Here is a 16852-nt window from a genome sequence, read left to right as displayed (position 1 = left end):
CCATTTAAATATAATCTAATTATTATTATTATATGAAATAAAATGAAATTTTCTCTATTCATCGTCAGATGAGTTTAATGTATTGAAAAAAAAAATATCAATAGTGATTAAAATATTTATATGTTTGTCCATTAAGTACTCTCCTTAGTGCATCCATTCATTCATTCATTTTTGATCATTCCAAATGAGAAATATATATCCTTACTATAATACGTTCATCTGCATTTCCTGAATGCAGGCATGTACTTACTGTGAATCTATTATATGCACTCCTGAGTGCAGTCATGTACTTACTGTGAATATATCATATGCACTTCTGAGTGCGGTCATGTACTTACTGTGAACCTATCATATGCACTCCTGAGTGCAGGCAAGCCATTTTAATCGTTTCTCTTATATATCAAGACTTATGCATTTTTATTCCAAAAAAATAATTTATTACTCATTTTTGTATGATTAATTATTTCTCTTTCATATTTATTATGAGACTTTCATTTATATATATATATAGTATATGTATAATAAAAATACTTTCTCTTGTATACTTATTAATTTCTTCACCTCATATTTATTCATTGATGTAATTATGGAATAAAAATGTATAACCTTGACATATTTATATGCACTCCTGAGTGCTGGCTGCCATTTCTTTCATTTCATCCATTTAGCAATACTCACATATTTCTAATCAGAATGATTCAAAATTTTTTTTATTCATTTGCACTATTTAAATATAAGTCAATTATTATTATATGGAATAAAAAGAATTACTCTCTATTTATTGTTAGACAACTTTAATTTCTTGAGAAGAATATTGTGAGAGATAGAAATATTGGTTCATTAAGTATGTTTATTAGTGCATTTATTCATTCATTCTTTTGGATCATTCTGAATGAGAAGTTTATCCTTGCTGTAATATATTCATCTGCATTCCTGAATGCAGGCATGTTCTCCCTCGATGTGTTCATCAAGTCTTGTAGATTTTTAATTAGAATAATCAGAATAATCAGATTAATTAGATTGATCGGAATAATCAGAATAATAAGGATCAAACTATGAAAGAATAATGATGATGACGATGATGATTACCACATATGAGTCATTTTACAACTCGTGGTTAATGTATTTACCGCATAAGGGCCTTTGAGCGACCCGCGGTAGTGCTGTATTGACATGTAGGTATGAAATATGTATATATCTCGTATATATACATACAAATTATGCAGTTATGAAAAGAAAGGGGAAAAAAATATATGATTATTCTGAATTAAAAATCAACATGCTTGGGTATCCAGGTGCACTCCTGAGTGCAATGTTGCTGCAGGCCACGGATGTCCACACAATCTTTAACGAGCGTGACTCTATTTTTCTAACTGAAAATCTACTTTAAGAAAAGACTCTACTTTAGAACTTTAAAAATTCAATGACTCTACTTTAATTTAAAAAGAAAAGTGCAATGACTCGACTTTAATTCTAAATGAAAAGAGAAAGGAATCGACTTTAATTAAAAAAGAAAAAAAAAAATGCAAAGGACTCGACTATTATCCAAAATGAAAAATTGACTCTACTCTGAAAAAATTCAATGACTCTACTATAGTTCAAGTAAAAAATTGACTCTACTCTGAAAAAATTCAATGACTCGACTATATTTCAAGTAAAAAATTGACTCTACTCTGAAAAAATTCAATGACTCGACTTTACTTAAGAAAAAATTGAAAAGACTCTATTAATTAATTAACTGCAAAAGCTTGACTCTAATTGCAAAGATCTTAATTTTTCACGAACGCGAGTGCGGTATACCGTTGTAAGGAGATGGAATGGTCCATCATCTCCATTCAGGAACAAACTACTACGAGCATAAGTGTCAACGTGGTAAAAGGGTAAATGGGATTTTGATAAGACCACAAGCCATTAACGAAGAGTTCGACATTCCGACTATCTTTGAAAAATGACTTGTAGTCGATAGTTGCCCTCTTGAGCCACAGTTTGTGGGGGCCTCTTCGGCATAAAGCCTCTTCTTGCTTCGTGCCCTAATCATTGCATTGGAGCATTCCCTACGTGCGACGCAAGATAAGTTTACGCATCAAAAGACGCCCTACCGTTTGAAACAACGCACCCGCAAAAATTGACATGCCGCAGTGGATTATATTATAAGAATGAAATCGTCCCTAATCTAAACCGACCTAATTCCGACCTGATCATCTCACCTTACGCAACAAGGCTCAAACCACTCGTGTTAACGCACGCATTGAACGAGACGCAATAGTCGCAAGCTAAAGGGAGTTGGGAAGTAAACAACGCATTGGCTGTTTTTTTTTTTTTTTGTTTTTTTTATTACTTAACCTAACGAGCGGTAAGTGCTTGCGACGTAAAGTATCGATTTCTTCTAAATAATATAACCACTGAGGTATGGCAAAATTCACGAATGAATCACCCCAAACGGCACTGACGAATCTCAACACGTATTCTCAACTGCGTTTTCTACTCTACCTGGGTGCGTCTCGATTTTCTAATGATCTTTATTTATTTATTCATTTATTTACTTAATTAAAAAAAAAAAAAAAAAAATAGAAAAAAAAGAGAAGATTCATATATAAATATTTGAATTAACCCGTAAAGCTATCCTAGCCTGTGGACAATCAATGGACTCAAAGAATCCACCAATCGTGCACAATTACACAGGCACATTTAATCGAATGCTCCAGCAAATATGATATTTATTCTAAACGTTGAACCTATTAAAAACTAAGATTAACTGCTTGCACTTAAAAGATGAAAAAAGTTTTGATAAAAAGTTAAAACCACGAGAATTGTAATGTTTCCATTTTAAATATGTAAGTAGATTCTAATTTGAGCAAAGGCTCACACAAACGGAGGAGGAGGAGGAGAAGGATGATGATGATGATGATCATATCATAATAGTTACCACTTTGTGGTAAAAGTAGAGTTGCAAAAAGTGTTATACAACTCTATCACATTGCACACCGCATAAGGGCCTTTGAGCGACCCGCGGTAAAGCTGTGTTGACATGTAGGTATGAAATATGCATATATCTCGTATATATACATACACATTATGCAGTTATGAAATTTCAGGATCAAAAAAAAATATATAGATTCGTAAATATTTCAAGAATCGCGAAGTGCAAGCGTTAATTTATAACTAAGTATCGAACGAGCTCAAAATCCTTTGCTAAGTTCAAAAGATATGAAATCTAATGTTCTCATTGAGTGCAAAGTTTTTCGAACTGTTTTATACTGATATATCGCGCGATGCAAAGTGTCAGCAAAAAAGAAGAAGAAAAAAAAGAAAAAAAATAAAAAATAATTCAGTCATGCTGAATGATTGTAAAATTTGCTGAAACTTCACAAATCCCCGGAGACGGGACTTCCCACTCCTAAGTGAGAATCGGATCCAGTGTCTTCCGGTCCCTACCTACTTATTTAAAATAAATGTTGACATTCACTCAGAAAAGATATGCTACCTGCCTGCCTATCACCTATATTTAAAAAGTGCAAAGCATTCACACCAACACATACACTCCACGGTTCTCTCACATTCCACCAGGGTGCAAAAGCCTACACTAGAGAGTATGCCCCGGGGCACCTCCGACACCCCAGTTCAAACGCGTATTGTTCTAATGTATTAAGGAGTACGTACCAATTGCTGTAATCGACTGCCACGGCTAATGATTATTGCATATATGACTAATGCAAAAATACTAGTACATACTAGTATATACATGAATACTAGTAATATATACGAGTATTTCAAATTTTCCACAGAAAAATGTGGCAACTATGCAAAACGATATTAATATAATAAGATATTTATTTATTATTAAGTAAAAAATTATCGCGAAACGTTGTACAATGCACCACCTAAAACGCACATACAAGTGCAAGGTACACCGTGCAATCACCAGCACAATGACAGCCGCCAAAAGGAAAAAAAATTAAAACTAAACCCACGCAGACCGTTTCTCACCCATACGAGTAACACCTGGGCAAACGCATAGATGAGAACGCAGAAAGCATGGGGGGGAGAAACGGGTATTAGTATAATTAGTGCTGAAAATCCTGAACTAAAAAATGATTAACTTATAAACTAGGCCTAAACGGGCTGTGACTCTACGAGTCTCATTGCTTACCTTATTAGCAAGGACTCAAACAAAAGGAGGAAGAGGGGGAGGGAGATAATGATGATAATAATTATAATAGTTACCACTTTGTGGTAAAATTAGAGTTGCAATAAGTGTTATACAACTCTATCACATTGCACACCGCATAAGGGCCTTTGAGCGACCCGCGGTAAAGCTGTGTTGACATGTAGGTATGAAATATGCATATATCTCGTATATATACATACACATTATGCGGTTATGAAATTGGATAATGAGTGAATATTTATTGAAAAATTTAACTTATTGAAATATTTAATTTATTGAAATATTTAATTTATTGAAATATTTAATTTATTGAAATATTTAATTTATATAAAAAACAACCTCGGACGATTCCTTTCATCAAATGGCTGTTCTAATGAAAGAACGGGATTATGATCCACCACTTGATTGACAGAATCTATCCGTCGCGGAAGGGGTTTGTCTTCTTGCTCATTTTTTGGTCGATATATCGATATATCGAAATATCGAAGTAAATCGCGATTAAATAGACTAAGTACGAAGCAATGCATGTAACGTAGACCACGTTATATGCTTTATTTGGACGAAATCGGGTAAATTAATGCCCGATTTCATTACTAATATCGCGAGCAAAGACGAAGAGAGAAAAAAAGTGCTAATTAATAGCACTGTTAATTGAACGACTTTGAAACAAGAAGACCCTAGCCTGACATCTATATAATAATAACAAAAAATTTACAAGAAAAAAGCTGATTACACATGTAGGGAACCACTCGTGAATAAAATCCAAGATTTTAATCACGGCCACTTATGCTCGTTTTGGACAATAAGACATTTACGAATACAACCAGTAACCCGTGCCGATATGGACCTTTCATCCTCGGCATGATGGGCACCAGAGGAACTTAAAATTTTTCACTTACTACTTAAGAAGTTCTGCGATGGCTCCAAAACACTCGTCCCCCTCGACGTAGGTCGAATGATGTCGTGAAGTTGATTGAAATTATTGTTGAATCGATGAAACGTTGAATCGATGAAACGTTGAATCGATGAAACGTTGAATCGTTGATTAATCTGTAATTAAAAAGAATCGCAAAAGAAATTTAATATGTTCCATTACAAAGGAATATGTTCAATGAATGAAAATGATTAAAAAAAAAAAAAAATATGACTTAAACAATGAATGAGAAATAATGATTAGAATAAAGAAATATACTTACATGTGATTGTGTCCAGACGAAGCTTTATATTCGTCGATAAAGATGATGAAGATGAACTTTTATATTCACACTTTCGACCAGTACAATATTTTTCGCAACGCAATCCTCTTCCACCGAAATCGGCCGAAAGTGTGTTAATGATTCTAACAACACGGCGAACAAATAGTTTTAACAAGAATATGAAATAAATTCTTGTTTTTTGATTGACTAACACGACCGAAAATTTCCAATCGGCGAACAACACTGACTCTAATTCGCGATTTTATATTATTTTTAAAGCAACCAATACGGCTGCAAAATAAATTACTTCGCACAAGCACTGACTCTAAGATCGCATTGCTCGCGATCGCAACTGAAGACCTGTTAAATAAAAATGGTTAAAGCAAGCTATGACATTTATAATTCTACAATTTATATAATATTGAAAATCATATTATTCAAATCTCATGGTCTAAAATCGTAAAATCGAACTACCATCTTTTATATGTATTAATAATAAAAAGGAAAAAAAAAAAAAAAACAAAAGAAAACATTCAAATGATGTAACTGCGAAATTTATAACCTATATTAAAATAAATAAAGAAAAAACAAACGATAACAATCGCGTTGCATCTATCCTTTAAAAATAGATATGATCGCGATAGGGATATGCTTACAGAAGTATATTAATTGCGTGGATACCTATAAATTGAAATAGATATAGCATTAAGATAAAACTAGACAAGGAGCAATAAAATGAAATTATGATATTTATGATATCGATTGAACGATTAAACGTATCTTGAAATTATATTCTATATTAATTAAACGCGTATTTCATTAATCTCTTTAATTTTTAATACTCTTTAAAATTCAATAAAATATGTTTGAAAAAATGTTCTAATGCATCGAACGTCAGCCATTGGCTCAGCAGTGCATACGTTGCATAATGTAAAATACATAAACGTATGCAATACCGATTACCGGATCTCACCACTTGGAGGTAGCTGCGTATGGAGATCCATGTTTAAATTTATTCAGAAAAATAGAAAATGTTATATAATAAATGTCCTGCATATTATACAGCACATCAAGGAGTATAACACGACAAATGATTTGTTAGAATTAATATTTAACCTTTTATCAGTTGAAATTTAGTTTAATATTTTTTGAAGATGAATTTACTTATCTATATGCGAAGAGCAGTAGAAAATATGTCACAGTTGCTATCGAATGCGTCGGTCTTCACTAATTAGTTGAATACGATGAATAGCAACCTGAAAAAATTCAAGAATATTATTGATATTGAATGAAATTAAGTGCATTTATATGTATGAATGTGTATATCTATATATATATGCATATATATATATATATATATATATAATGTGTAATGTGATCCGCGTATTCAATACATAAATGCTATATATACTGAAATCTAATATGATATAAAATAGTATATATATAATGTTTAATGTGATCTGCGTATTCAATATATAAAAGCTATATATATTGAAATCTAATATGATATAAAATAGTATTAATTAATAGAATTAATAAATCAAACTTATAAAACGTTTTAATGAAAAGTTAGACGACTCGGAGTTAACCTAGCAGGAGCAAATTTTAATACGTCTAGACAGCTACGTGTATCAATGAGAACTACACGAGCGATAGTAGGGAAGAATGAGAGAAGTCGTGGCAAGGACGATCTCTCGATCGTCCTCTGTTTCGTTTACATAGGCTTCTCTCAAGGTCTCTTTGTTTTGTTGTTCGTCGGGGACTATTCATTGTCTACGATGTTTCGAGAATTGATGTTGGGAAACTAAAGTTATTATCTATATCCTAATGCTATCTTTTTTTATTAAGAATCTCGCTATGTGCGTATATAAGTAAATAGACTTACGTGTGCCTGTACGATGATTACGTCATTCCTAGGGTATGCGTAGTTTTTTCACTGCGTAGTTTGTAGGCTCCTTAAAAGACTGAAAAATGTTAGATCGATATTAATACAATATAAAATTAATTATGTGCGTGTGTCTATGTATGTAGGAGGTATCGATATGTATATATATGTTACGTGTGTGAGTGTACTTATATACATATATATATATATATATATATATATATGAAAATCGTATATAAGACGAAATACATCTAATACAATTAATCAATGCAAAGATTATTAATTAGAACATAGTTAGAAGACGAGAAAATTATCGATATCGCGAAAATCAAACTGGAAAATACCAAAAATATGTATGACGTAATAGCTCCGTGGATGAAGCCAAGACGCAAATTTTATTTTTGCGAATATCTTTTAAATGCGAAGATGGCCCGACTTGCAAACATTCACACGTGGAAATTGCATTTTCGCCAATCGATTGGTATATAAAATATGGGTGTACATTAGAAAAAATATATTAATTACCTGTAAATAATGGGACGACAGATCTTTCGTCAACACGCGACCACAGATGAATTCAAAATGGCGGAGTCATTAGTAGAAAGGAGACCACAGTGGTCCCGCGCATGCGCAGTGAACCACTTACGCAATGGCCACCTGCAAAACTTTTGATTTTTCGATTTATTATACGAAAATATCGAAACAATAAAAATATGTTATATGAACTTAAAAATTGTCAAAATGAATACTTTATTATTTCAAACTATGATAATTAATCATTATAAGTCGATACTTATAGAAACAGCGCTGAAAATATGAAAAAAGTGGAAGGAAAATATTCACGAACACGCTTGCGATTATTTTCTATGCGAGTATCTTTTATTTTCGATACAATTACGACTCGTTAACATTGTCACTTGGATATCATTTATTTTGCGAGTCGATTGGTATATCCTGTATGTTAAAAGATATATTAATTATCTGTAATTAATATTGTGACAAAGATCTTTAGCGTATTGATTACTTGCATAGAATTGATCGATATATTAGACGCGGAACTATATATGAATTAATTTATTATTAATCGAGAAGGTGAGATTAAATAAGTATTTTTCTTACTTTTTTATTCAAATCATTTTTCGTTCTCTACGAAAGAAAGGCACACACATACACACGAGCATGTTGTCACACGTACGTAGCTTTCTTTCTTCTTGACATCGTGAGTCAAATCAGATACAATAATTTATACATTAAGTGACAAAATAATTCAGCTTTATTTCTCTGTTCGTTGTACACGTTTTTCGTAAATATTGTGAAAAGAGAATAATTAGGATAATTTGTAAGGATACATATTTAGAAATAATTAATGAAGTATTTAAATAAGGTATTATGACTCGAGAGTAGTCGTTAACGTTCGGCCGGTCTTTCTCTTTCTCTCGAAAAAAGTTGCAGTGAAACGTATGAGACAAATGAATAAAATTTTTGGTGAGAAGAAAGAAGATCTTCGTCCAAATGTTCGAATGTTACTGATCTATATAAAGTGGCCTAATGATTTACATAACTTATTGGCAAAATCCTGATGTCTATGCAAAGGTAAGCGACAAAATTCTTTTGCTCTTACAAAGACACTGCGTACATGCATACGAGTATGACGATGGAAAATGTTTGTAGAAATTTGTTTCTATATATAACTTTCTATATATATGTTTCTTGCCTATATATATATATATATATGTATATATGTATCTGGATATATATGCATGCATCCTTAGAAAGGTCCTGTCTTCTTATTCCAATCAGGTTCGTAGATAATGTATTTTACTTTTTCCGAAAAGAAACGCATAGCATTGAGACAAGAAATATGGACAATATATTTTCTGTTATAGATTCATCGTCACAAAGCAGAAAAATTGTATATTCACGGTGTTCATACCTAAAGAAAAAACATCGTGTATCATCTCTCGAAACGTCGGCAGTTTTGTCGTAACAAAAGTAGAAGCAATAATTTAATTCCTGCTCGATAATGCATACACATTTACGCACTACATTAATTTGATTTGAATTATTTAATTACGAATCATTTCGAATTATTTCAAAGGATACAACAGAATTTTACTTTATTTACGTATTTAACGTCATGATTAATTCGTGGCAAAATTTTATTACAATTGGTAATTGTAATATAGGTTATTAGATATTACAATAATTATATGACATCAGATAATGCATAATAATATATTTTTTATTGATTATGATAGCTTCGATCAAGTTTTATTACATTAATTCGTGACAAATTAGTACACCTTGTAATATTAACTTTTTTATTCTCTTTTTTAGAAACGAGAAAATATATATATATATATATATATATATATAACGTTCGTGTCGGCTAAATTGGCTATTTAGTTTCTTGCAAATTGGCTAATAAACTTAGCTAATGTCTCGAGCCAGGTAGTCTTATTTCTTTCTTCTCTTTATAAATCGACTTTTATGTCGTCGTTAGATTGTTTAACATCGATCTAGCGATTCGATTTCATCTCAAATGTTTTTTATTTGTTTATACAGACAAATTGTCGTATCCTAGAATTACTTGAAAAAAACAAAAGTGTTTCTTCGAGTTTTATGAAAATGAGTATGTAGATTTATTGTTTTATAAATTTTGATTGTTCCATAACCAAAAAAAGAATAAATATATATAAATATATATATTATAAATATGTATATATACACATACACATATGTATATATTTACAGGTACATGTTATGCAAATATTAGAAGCGTGAAAAAGCGTGGTATCGTACGTGTAATCGAGGTAGGCGAACCAACGAGAGAAAATCCAGGGAAAGCTCGGGACTATGTGCCGTGGACTAAAGCGATACCAGCGATAAAAATTGTAATTAATCACTCGTTACGTGTCCTGAGCACGCGCGAGCTCGCTCGCTATGAGCATAAATTATCGTTGGCATGGCGATTTAAGCCGGCTTAATAGGTACTCGATAAAAAATGTGATCCCATTGCCTTCTACTACTTTCTCTACTATGTTCAGTATCGAAAGTTAGAAAGAAGGAGGTAAGCTTTAAAAAAAATTTATATTCAAAAACGTTATATTAGATGCCGGTATATGCTTTTTCTATCAAAATGGTAGCAAACTATTTGTCATTAAATTCAGGATTTTTTTCTTTTTTCTTCTAATACACACACACACACACACACAGGTATATATATTTCGATCGATCTAATCGTAAATAAACGTCGGCGATACGATCAGCTATTTCATTCATATCGAAGATGGGCAATTTTTCATTGGTCAGTTTTCAAAGAGCATGGAATCTCGTCGAAATATTATTAATTGGTATATTCGCATTTCGATTGGAAAGAGAGACGTGATCATTTTTTGTTTCATTGAAATTCCCATTGCTGTGATTTTAAATCTGGTTGAGCTGCGTGTAAATGCTTGGAATCCATGCGTGGAAAATGTCAGTCTGTATTTACCGATTCGAATGCACTAGTTAACTTCTGTCTCTCTCTCTCTCTCTCTCTTTATATTTTCCAGAAGGTCGTGGCAAGCTCTATATCTCTTTTAAATACTCTCCATTGAAATCTTGCATCGCCTCCGGGGAATACTAGTTGAATAATAATTCGAGGGTTTCATCGTCGTCGTCGTCGTCGTCGTCGTCGTCGTCGTCGTCATGGTGGTTGTTCCCGTGTCAGTCGAGCAGTTTTGCATTTTGAGGACTGCAAAGATGAGTTAGAAAGGGTTAGGCGAGATAGATAGATAGATAGATAGATAGAGAGAGAGAGAGAGAGAGAGAGAGAGAGAGAGAGAGAGAGAGAGAGAGAGAGAGAGAGAGAGAGGAGAGACATGAGATTTTTACGAAAGTTTCGAGCGTTAAATCGTTTCTACGCTTTTTCGAGTTCCATCGTTTCACACCAACACATAGATAATACCATCGGAACATCCAATGTGCATCCAGCAACGCTTCGAAGCTTGTAGAGAAAGAGAGGGAAAGAGAGACAGAGAGGGAGGGAGGGCAAGTGAGAGGGAGAGGGTGAAATGGCTTTTAGTTGGCAAGCAGTGGTTTTATACCGGTCGTACTTTCAACCCTTTCGTCGTCGTACCTGTGAAATTTTATTTCGATGCAAGCTGGATATTTTTTGTTTCTCTTTTTTACTTGTTCTCTTTCTCTCTCTCTCTCTCTGTCTCTTTTCCTCTCTTTTGTTTTTATTATTATTTAATTGTTTTATTTTCATTTCGTTAAAAATCAATATCACTCTTAAGGAAATTGTATTGCTTTTTGTTTTCTTTTTTTCTTAAAGCAATCAAGATCAAATTTATATTACCAACACCATCGTCAAATTTACGATTGAATCGTAATACATAAATATATTAGATAGGATAAAGTTGTAGCTTTAAAAATAGATATTGTTTAGTTATTTCGATCTCATTCACGAGCTTTTCTACCATTTTCTTGAACGAATAAGATCGCAAAATATCTCCCCCAAAACTTTATTTTTATTTTTATAGGGAAATAGGTATTCTCTAGGAGGAAATATTTATTTCTCTTTTTTTAGCATAAAAGAAAATACAGATAATCTGTATTCTATGTAATACTCTTTAGTACTCGATTGTTTCTCGTTTTTCATTTTACCGATCTTTTTTTTCTTTTTTTTACTTCCATTTTTTTCTTTTCTACTTGCATCCTTACGTCCTTTGACGTGTACGGTTCTCTTAATTAAGAAAAAGGGGTTATGCACCGTCCCTTCCTCTCCTCTCTTTCTCTCCCTCTTTGCGTTAATCCAAGCGACATTTTCTATATGCCTATATATATTCGTATACATACATATATACATACATACATATATCATAAAAATGTGTAACCACCACACGAATTTTATTTCTTTCTTTCTTTCTTTTCCATCCACAAGTCTACCTCCACTAGCACCGTCTTTTGTCATTTCCTGTTTGTAAAAGCAAAAAGCTTTATCCTCGTGCTACGTTAGAAGAAAACGAACGATGATTTCTTTTATTCTACTTCGCGTTTCTAACGCGCCATTATGTCTATGCAAAACTTTCAACGTGGCTGACCTCGCCCTCTCTTTCTTTCCTTTTTCAGCAACCCCCTGACTATTTCTTTGGTTTTTTTCTCTCTTTTTCTTATGTACGCATATACACACACGCACATATATATAGACTCTCGATTTCCTCTTCTGTGGGAGCTCGATGCCCATATTGTGTGAATCCTTTGCGGCGAGTACGAGTACCATCGTTCATTGTGGTTGCGTAATAAACGTTGAACTCGTTGCGGAGAACAAACCCTCCGCACGGAAGCAACGTTTCTATTACGTTCGTAGTCGTCGTGGTAAATCGAAATCAAACCCTCCTATCGAAATGCATCGTCATCGAACGATTTTCCTAAAACAACCCAATGAATTACATGTTAACAGGTTATTCGTCTCACACTACGTTAAATCTTCGAATTAGATCGATTCTAATATATGTGTGTGTGTGTGTGTGTGTGTGTGTGGATGGGTGGGTGTTTGTAGATGAGAAATTATAAAAGAAAATTGTCTTCGAATTTAGCAGATAATTGTTAAAAGTATTTATCAAGCATTATGCTTGTTGAAGTATCGATAAAATCTGTATCGTAATTGAAAGATTTTTCAATCTAGAAAATGCATATAATATGAAGGTCAAAGGTAAAACGCAAAGGGCAGTCAGGGACAATTTATCATCCCTATTATCCTGTCTCTGACCTCCCTGTTTATTCTCTCTCCTGGGAGTTTCAGGGTGAGACCTATAACGTGGATATTCGTCTCCCCTCCGCTCTCAACAATGCAGCCCTTTCGTAGGGAATTTTGGTGTCGAAGTAATATAGCTCAACGGCGAAGCCCATCTACAGAGAGAGAGAGAGAGGGAGAGAGAGAGATCAATTGAGTGTAGGTCGATCGCTGTGTTCCGTTCGCGTCTCGTTGATCGCTTATTGCCAAGCAACGTTCAGAACTAGATGTTAACGAGAGATCCTTCTCATCGATTCTCTTCACTTCTCTATGTACCAACACAATACCCTTCTCTAGCGTATTGTTAATAAACACTACTGACAAAGACACTCTCTTACCCTTCGTCGTTCGCTTAATGCGCCAAGTGTCTCAGTTGATTGCAGTCGAATTTGACACACATACGTATGTGTCGATTTTTAAAGATCTTGGTAGTTTAATCATATTTTACAAACAAAAGATGTAATCTAAAAAATGTAATAGACAAAAATTCGCAGAATGAGTATTCAGTTATTTCCTATCAAGAACATTCTTCTAAGCATATATATATAAATGAGGTGTAATTATTTGTGTCTAGTGGAGTGAAAACCCTCGAGAGAATATTGATTTTGACACGTTAATCCATAGCATTGCATAAATATTCAACAATTATACTCACTTGTAAATTACTGTATACGGGACATAGGAATACTTAATGAAATAGAAATTACTTACTCACGGACGATCTCTTCCATGTCGTACCACAGTCATACTTCATTCTTTGAAAGTTATAGACGTTTACGATACGTATTATTTTGTGACTCTACGATTGATGACGATTCTTGGTATATCGCCTTATCAGGATACAGAAACATTTCCCTTGAGCTATGTTCGCTACTTCTCGTCGAAGGATTCTCTATCATTTTTCAGATAAAAATATGAAACAATCGATTCTTTTTATCATCAATGTGGATTATTATTTTAAAAATATTCTTCTGTTTGTTCATAAACTTTCCCCTCGTTCTTTTCAAAATGTAATTTTTATCTTTTGCAACTCACTTTTGATAACGCATAACGTATGATAGGATGCACTTGGAGAATTTGAAGGTATTAACAAAATTATGAAAAAAGAAATATGCGAAGATAACTTACACGGTGATTTTTGGAAGTAAGTCATATTATTTAATTACAAAATAAAATATTATCTTTTTTCTTTCTTCCTTTCTTTTTCTCAAATATTATTTTTCTTTTCTTTTTCCACAGTTATAATGTATGTACATCAGTGGATGTTACTATTTCTTGCACTAGCGATAATCTAATTGTGATATCTATCCTCTGGCCTTTGAGTTAGAGATCACTAATATGGACAGACAATGAATGACGAAGTTTCCAGTCGGTAGAACCCTTCAGCGCATGCTCTTCGAATAATAGAATAATGTAAGACAGAAGAATCCCTCGTGTAATCGTTGGGAAGAAACATCTGTTTCCCTACTTGAATACACCTTTGCAATATTGCGAAGGAAACATTAGACATTATTTAATTGTCCGAAGGGGAAGGTATGTGATACTATAGCGTTCAATCAATTCGACGTTTAAAGTATTATTTTTTTCCTAGAATTTTATATCGATTATTATAGGTAAGCAATTTGAATGCGTAATGAGGCATTAGCATTGGCGTTAGCTTATTTTGTCGCGAAAAATAAAAGGAAATGATACTATGTCTCCGAGAAAAATAAACTATTTCGATCAGAGTGAACCTATAAATCAATTAGTTTTATTTATGATCGGCATAGGACCTTATGAAAATTCGAAGGAACGTATTGTTCGAATATGTGCGTTAACTTTGTTCTTTGTTCCTATGTTCTTTCATCAGGTAAATTTTATTATTTGTCTTAAACGTTTTACCCTCGTCATAATCGATGGAAATCCAGTCGAGAAGTATAATTTATTAAAAAAAAAAAAAAAAAAAAAAAAAATGCTTTTGAAAATAATAAACAAGTTATGGATTTAATGAAAATGTTAAGAAGAAATGTCTACATTGACTTTAGATTTATGAATTTTGCACGATGGACTTTGAGATGAATTTGACTATTAGAAGGATGCAATTATTTTTACCCTGTCTGTGTACCATCATTATTTATTACACCATTTTTTATAATTTTACAACCGTTCGTACTTAACTTTTTTAACATATATTATTAGAATAGTCTTAATTAGGAGAAACATTAATTTACTTTACTTTTAGGTGAAGCTAATTTATGCACATCTAATAAATGATTATGAACAACTCTTGGATGATAAGGAATTGGATATTGTAAAAAAATATAATAAAGAAAGTAAAATATACGCGTTACTTACTGCCAGTAAGTATGTTTAAAAAATCTGTTAGAATGACGATGAACAATATATCGTAATTGTATTACACGTAACGTTGTTACAGTCATCTTCAATATTTATCATACTTTAATAATTTATCCATCCATGTTAAGTGTGATTTTATACCTCGTCGGTTTATCGGGCGATACTCAATTAATATTGCCAATACCAGTTAATTATATAACCGATTTACGAGTATTTTATGGTATCCTTATTTATGAACTTATAGGACTTACCGTCTTAACTATGATAGCATTTGTGACTTTCACAACATATTTGATATTAATACAGCACGCATGCAATAAATTTAGCATTCTTATGTATGTATGTTATAATTAAGAAAAAAAGACTTATTTTGTTTGCAAATGTGTATTGAAATAGAATTATTTCAGAATGAAGACACTACAACCATTTAAGAAAAAACAGAACTCTATCGAACAGGATTTTTATTACAGTGGACCTCAGAAGGAGCACGATTGGATAGTTGATATAACAAATCGTCATATAAAGGCCACGCAGTTAGTTACCAGTTATTATTATTATTTTTTGTTTTTTACATTAAAAATGCGCAAGAGTGTTTTATCGTACTTTTTTTTTCTTTATTATCATTATTATATGTTATTTTAATTCATTTTCTCCCTTTGTTTCTTTCAAGGTTCATTGATTTGATAAATTCTTTATCCGAGATGATTTATTTAATCGAAATTTTCTTTGGGATGATTATAATTATTGTTGATTTTATTTATGTAAGTAATAGTTTCAAATTAGTTGAATATATCATGGGGAAAAAAAAAAACGGTCTTGCATTTTGCGAGTATGATAAGAATATATTATAGTAATATAGAATCTTTTGTTGTATTTATTTTATAATAAGAATAATTTGTTCTTATAGACATTTCAAATTGTATTAGAAAATACAAGCGAAATAGTGGCATGTTGTATCTATATCGTTACATCTCTATTCATTATGTACATTAACTTTTATATTGGACAAAAGCTCTTAGATCATAGTAATGCAACTTACGTGGAATTGTAAGTTTTAATGCCTAAAACCAATCGTTCAATTTATTTTAAATTATTATACTTATAGTAATACTAGATAGTCAATAATGAACATAAAAAATGATTAATTTGAAGCGTTATATTAAAGGTGATTAGTTAGTTAATAATTATTCAAATATTAATCGTTTTAGGTGTAAAGTTCCCTTCTATGCGCTTACCGTCAAAACTCAAAAGTTATTTTTAATTATCGTAGCAAGAAGTATGAAGTCAGCCGAGCTTTCAATAGGAGGGTTATTTGTATCTTCTCACGAAGTTTTTGCAGCGGTAAATAGCATGCAATCAATTATCGACATATTAAGTAATAATTATATTAATGATGAATTTATTATTTCAGTTAATACAAAAAGCATTTTCCGTTGCTATGGTGTATTATAATATGCAATAAGCTCAAGTAATCTCGTAATAGTGAA

General features: G+C 32.3%; 1 protein-coding gene and 1 long non-coding RNA gene across 2 annotated transcripts; both read left to right on the top strand.

Annotated features, from left to right (window-relative positions):
• Positions 1-8686: 8686 nt before the first annotated feature.
• LOC124429796 lies at positions 8687-16309 on the top strand. The gene is made up of 7 exons (XM_046975454.1): positions 8687-8842; positions 15053-15172; positions 15250-15367; positions 15610-15700; positions 15773-15898; positions 16036-16126; positions 16292-16309. Exons 1-7 carry the CDS (start codon positions 8798-8800, stop codon positions 16307-16309), a joined length of 609 nt encoding a protein of 202 aa, XP_046831410.1. The 5' UTR covers positions 8687-8797.
• On the top strand, positions 9655-10907 carry LOC124429732. Its single transcript, XR_006943533.1, has 3 exons — positions 9655-9700; positions 9815-9881; positions 10004-10907. It is a non-coding gene; the product is annotated as an uncharacterized LOC124429732 (long non-coding RNA).
• Positions 16310-16852: the final 543 nt, after the last annotated feature.

This window comes from Vespa crabro, chromosome 16, assembly GCF_910589235.1.
Source record: "Vespa crabro chromosome 16, iyVesCrab1.2, whole genome shotgun sequence".
Taxonomy (NCBI): domain Eukaryota; kingdom Metazoa; phylum Arthropoda; class Insecta; order Hymenoptera; family Vespidae; genus Vespa; species Vespa crabro.
Note: the sequence above shows the minus strand (reverse complement) of the source record. Positions and strands in the feature narration are given on the sequence as shown.

Coding starts and splice junctions, on each gene's coding strand:
- LOC124429796 (XM_046975454.1), top strand. CDS start 8,798: ATGATTTACATAACTTATTGGCAAAATCCTGATGTCTATGCAAAG. Junction 8,843..15,052: donor ATCCTGATGTCTATGCAAAG/GTAAGCGACAAA, acceptor CATTGACTTTAG/ATTTATGAATTTTGCACGAT. Junction 15,899..16,035: donor CGTCATATAAAGGCCACGCA/GTTAGTTACCAG, acceptor GTTTCTTTCAAG/GTTCATTGATTTGATAAATT.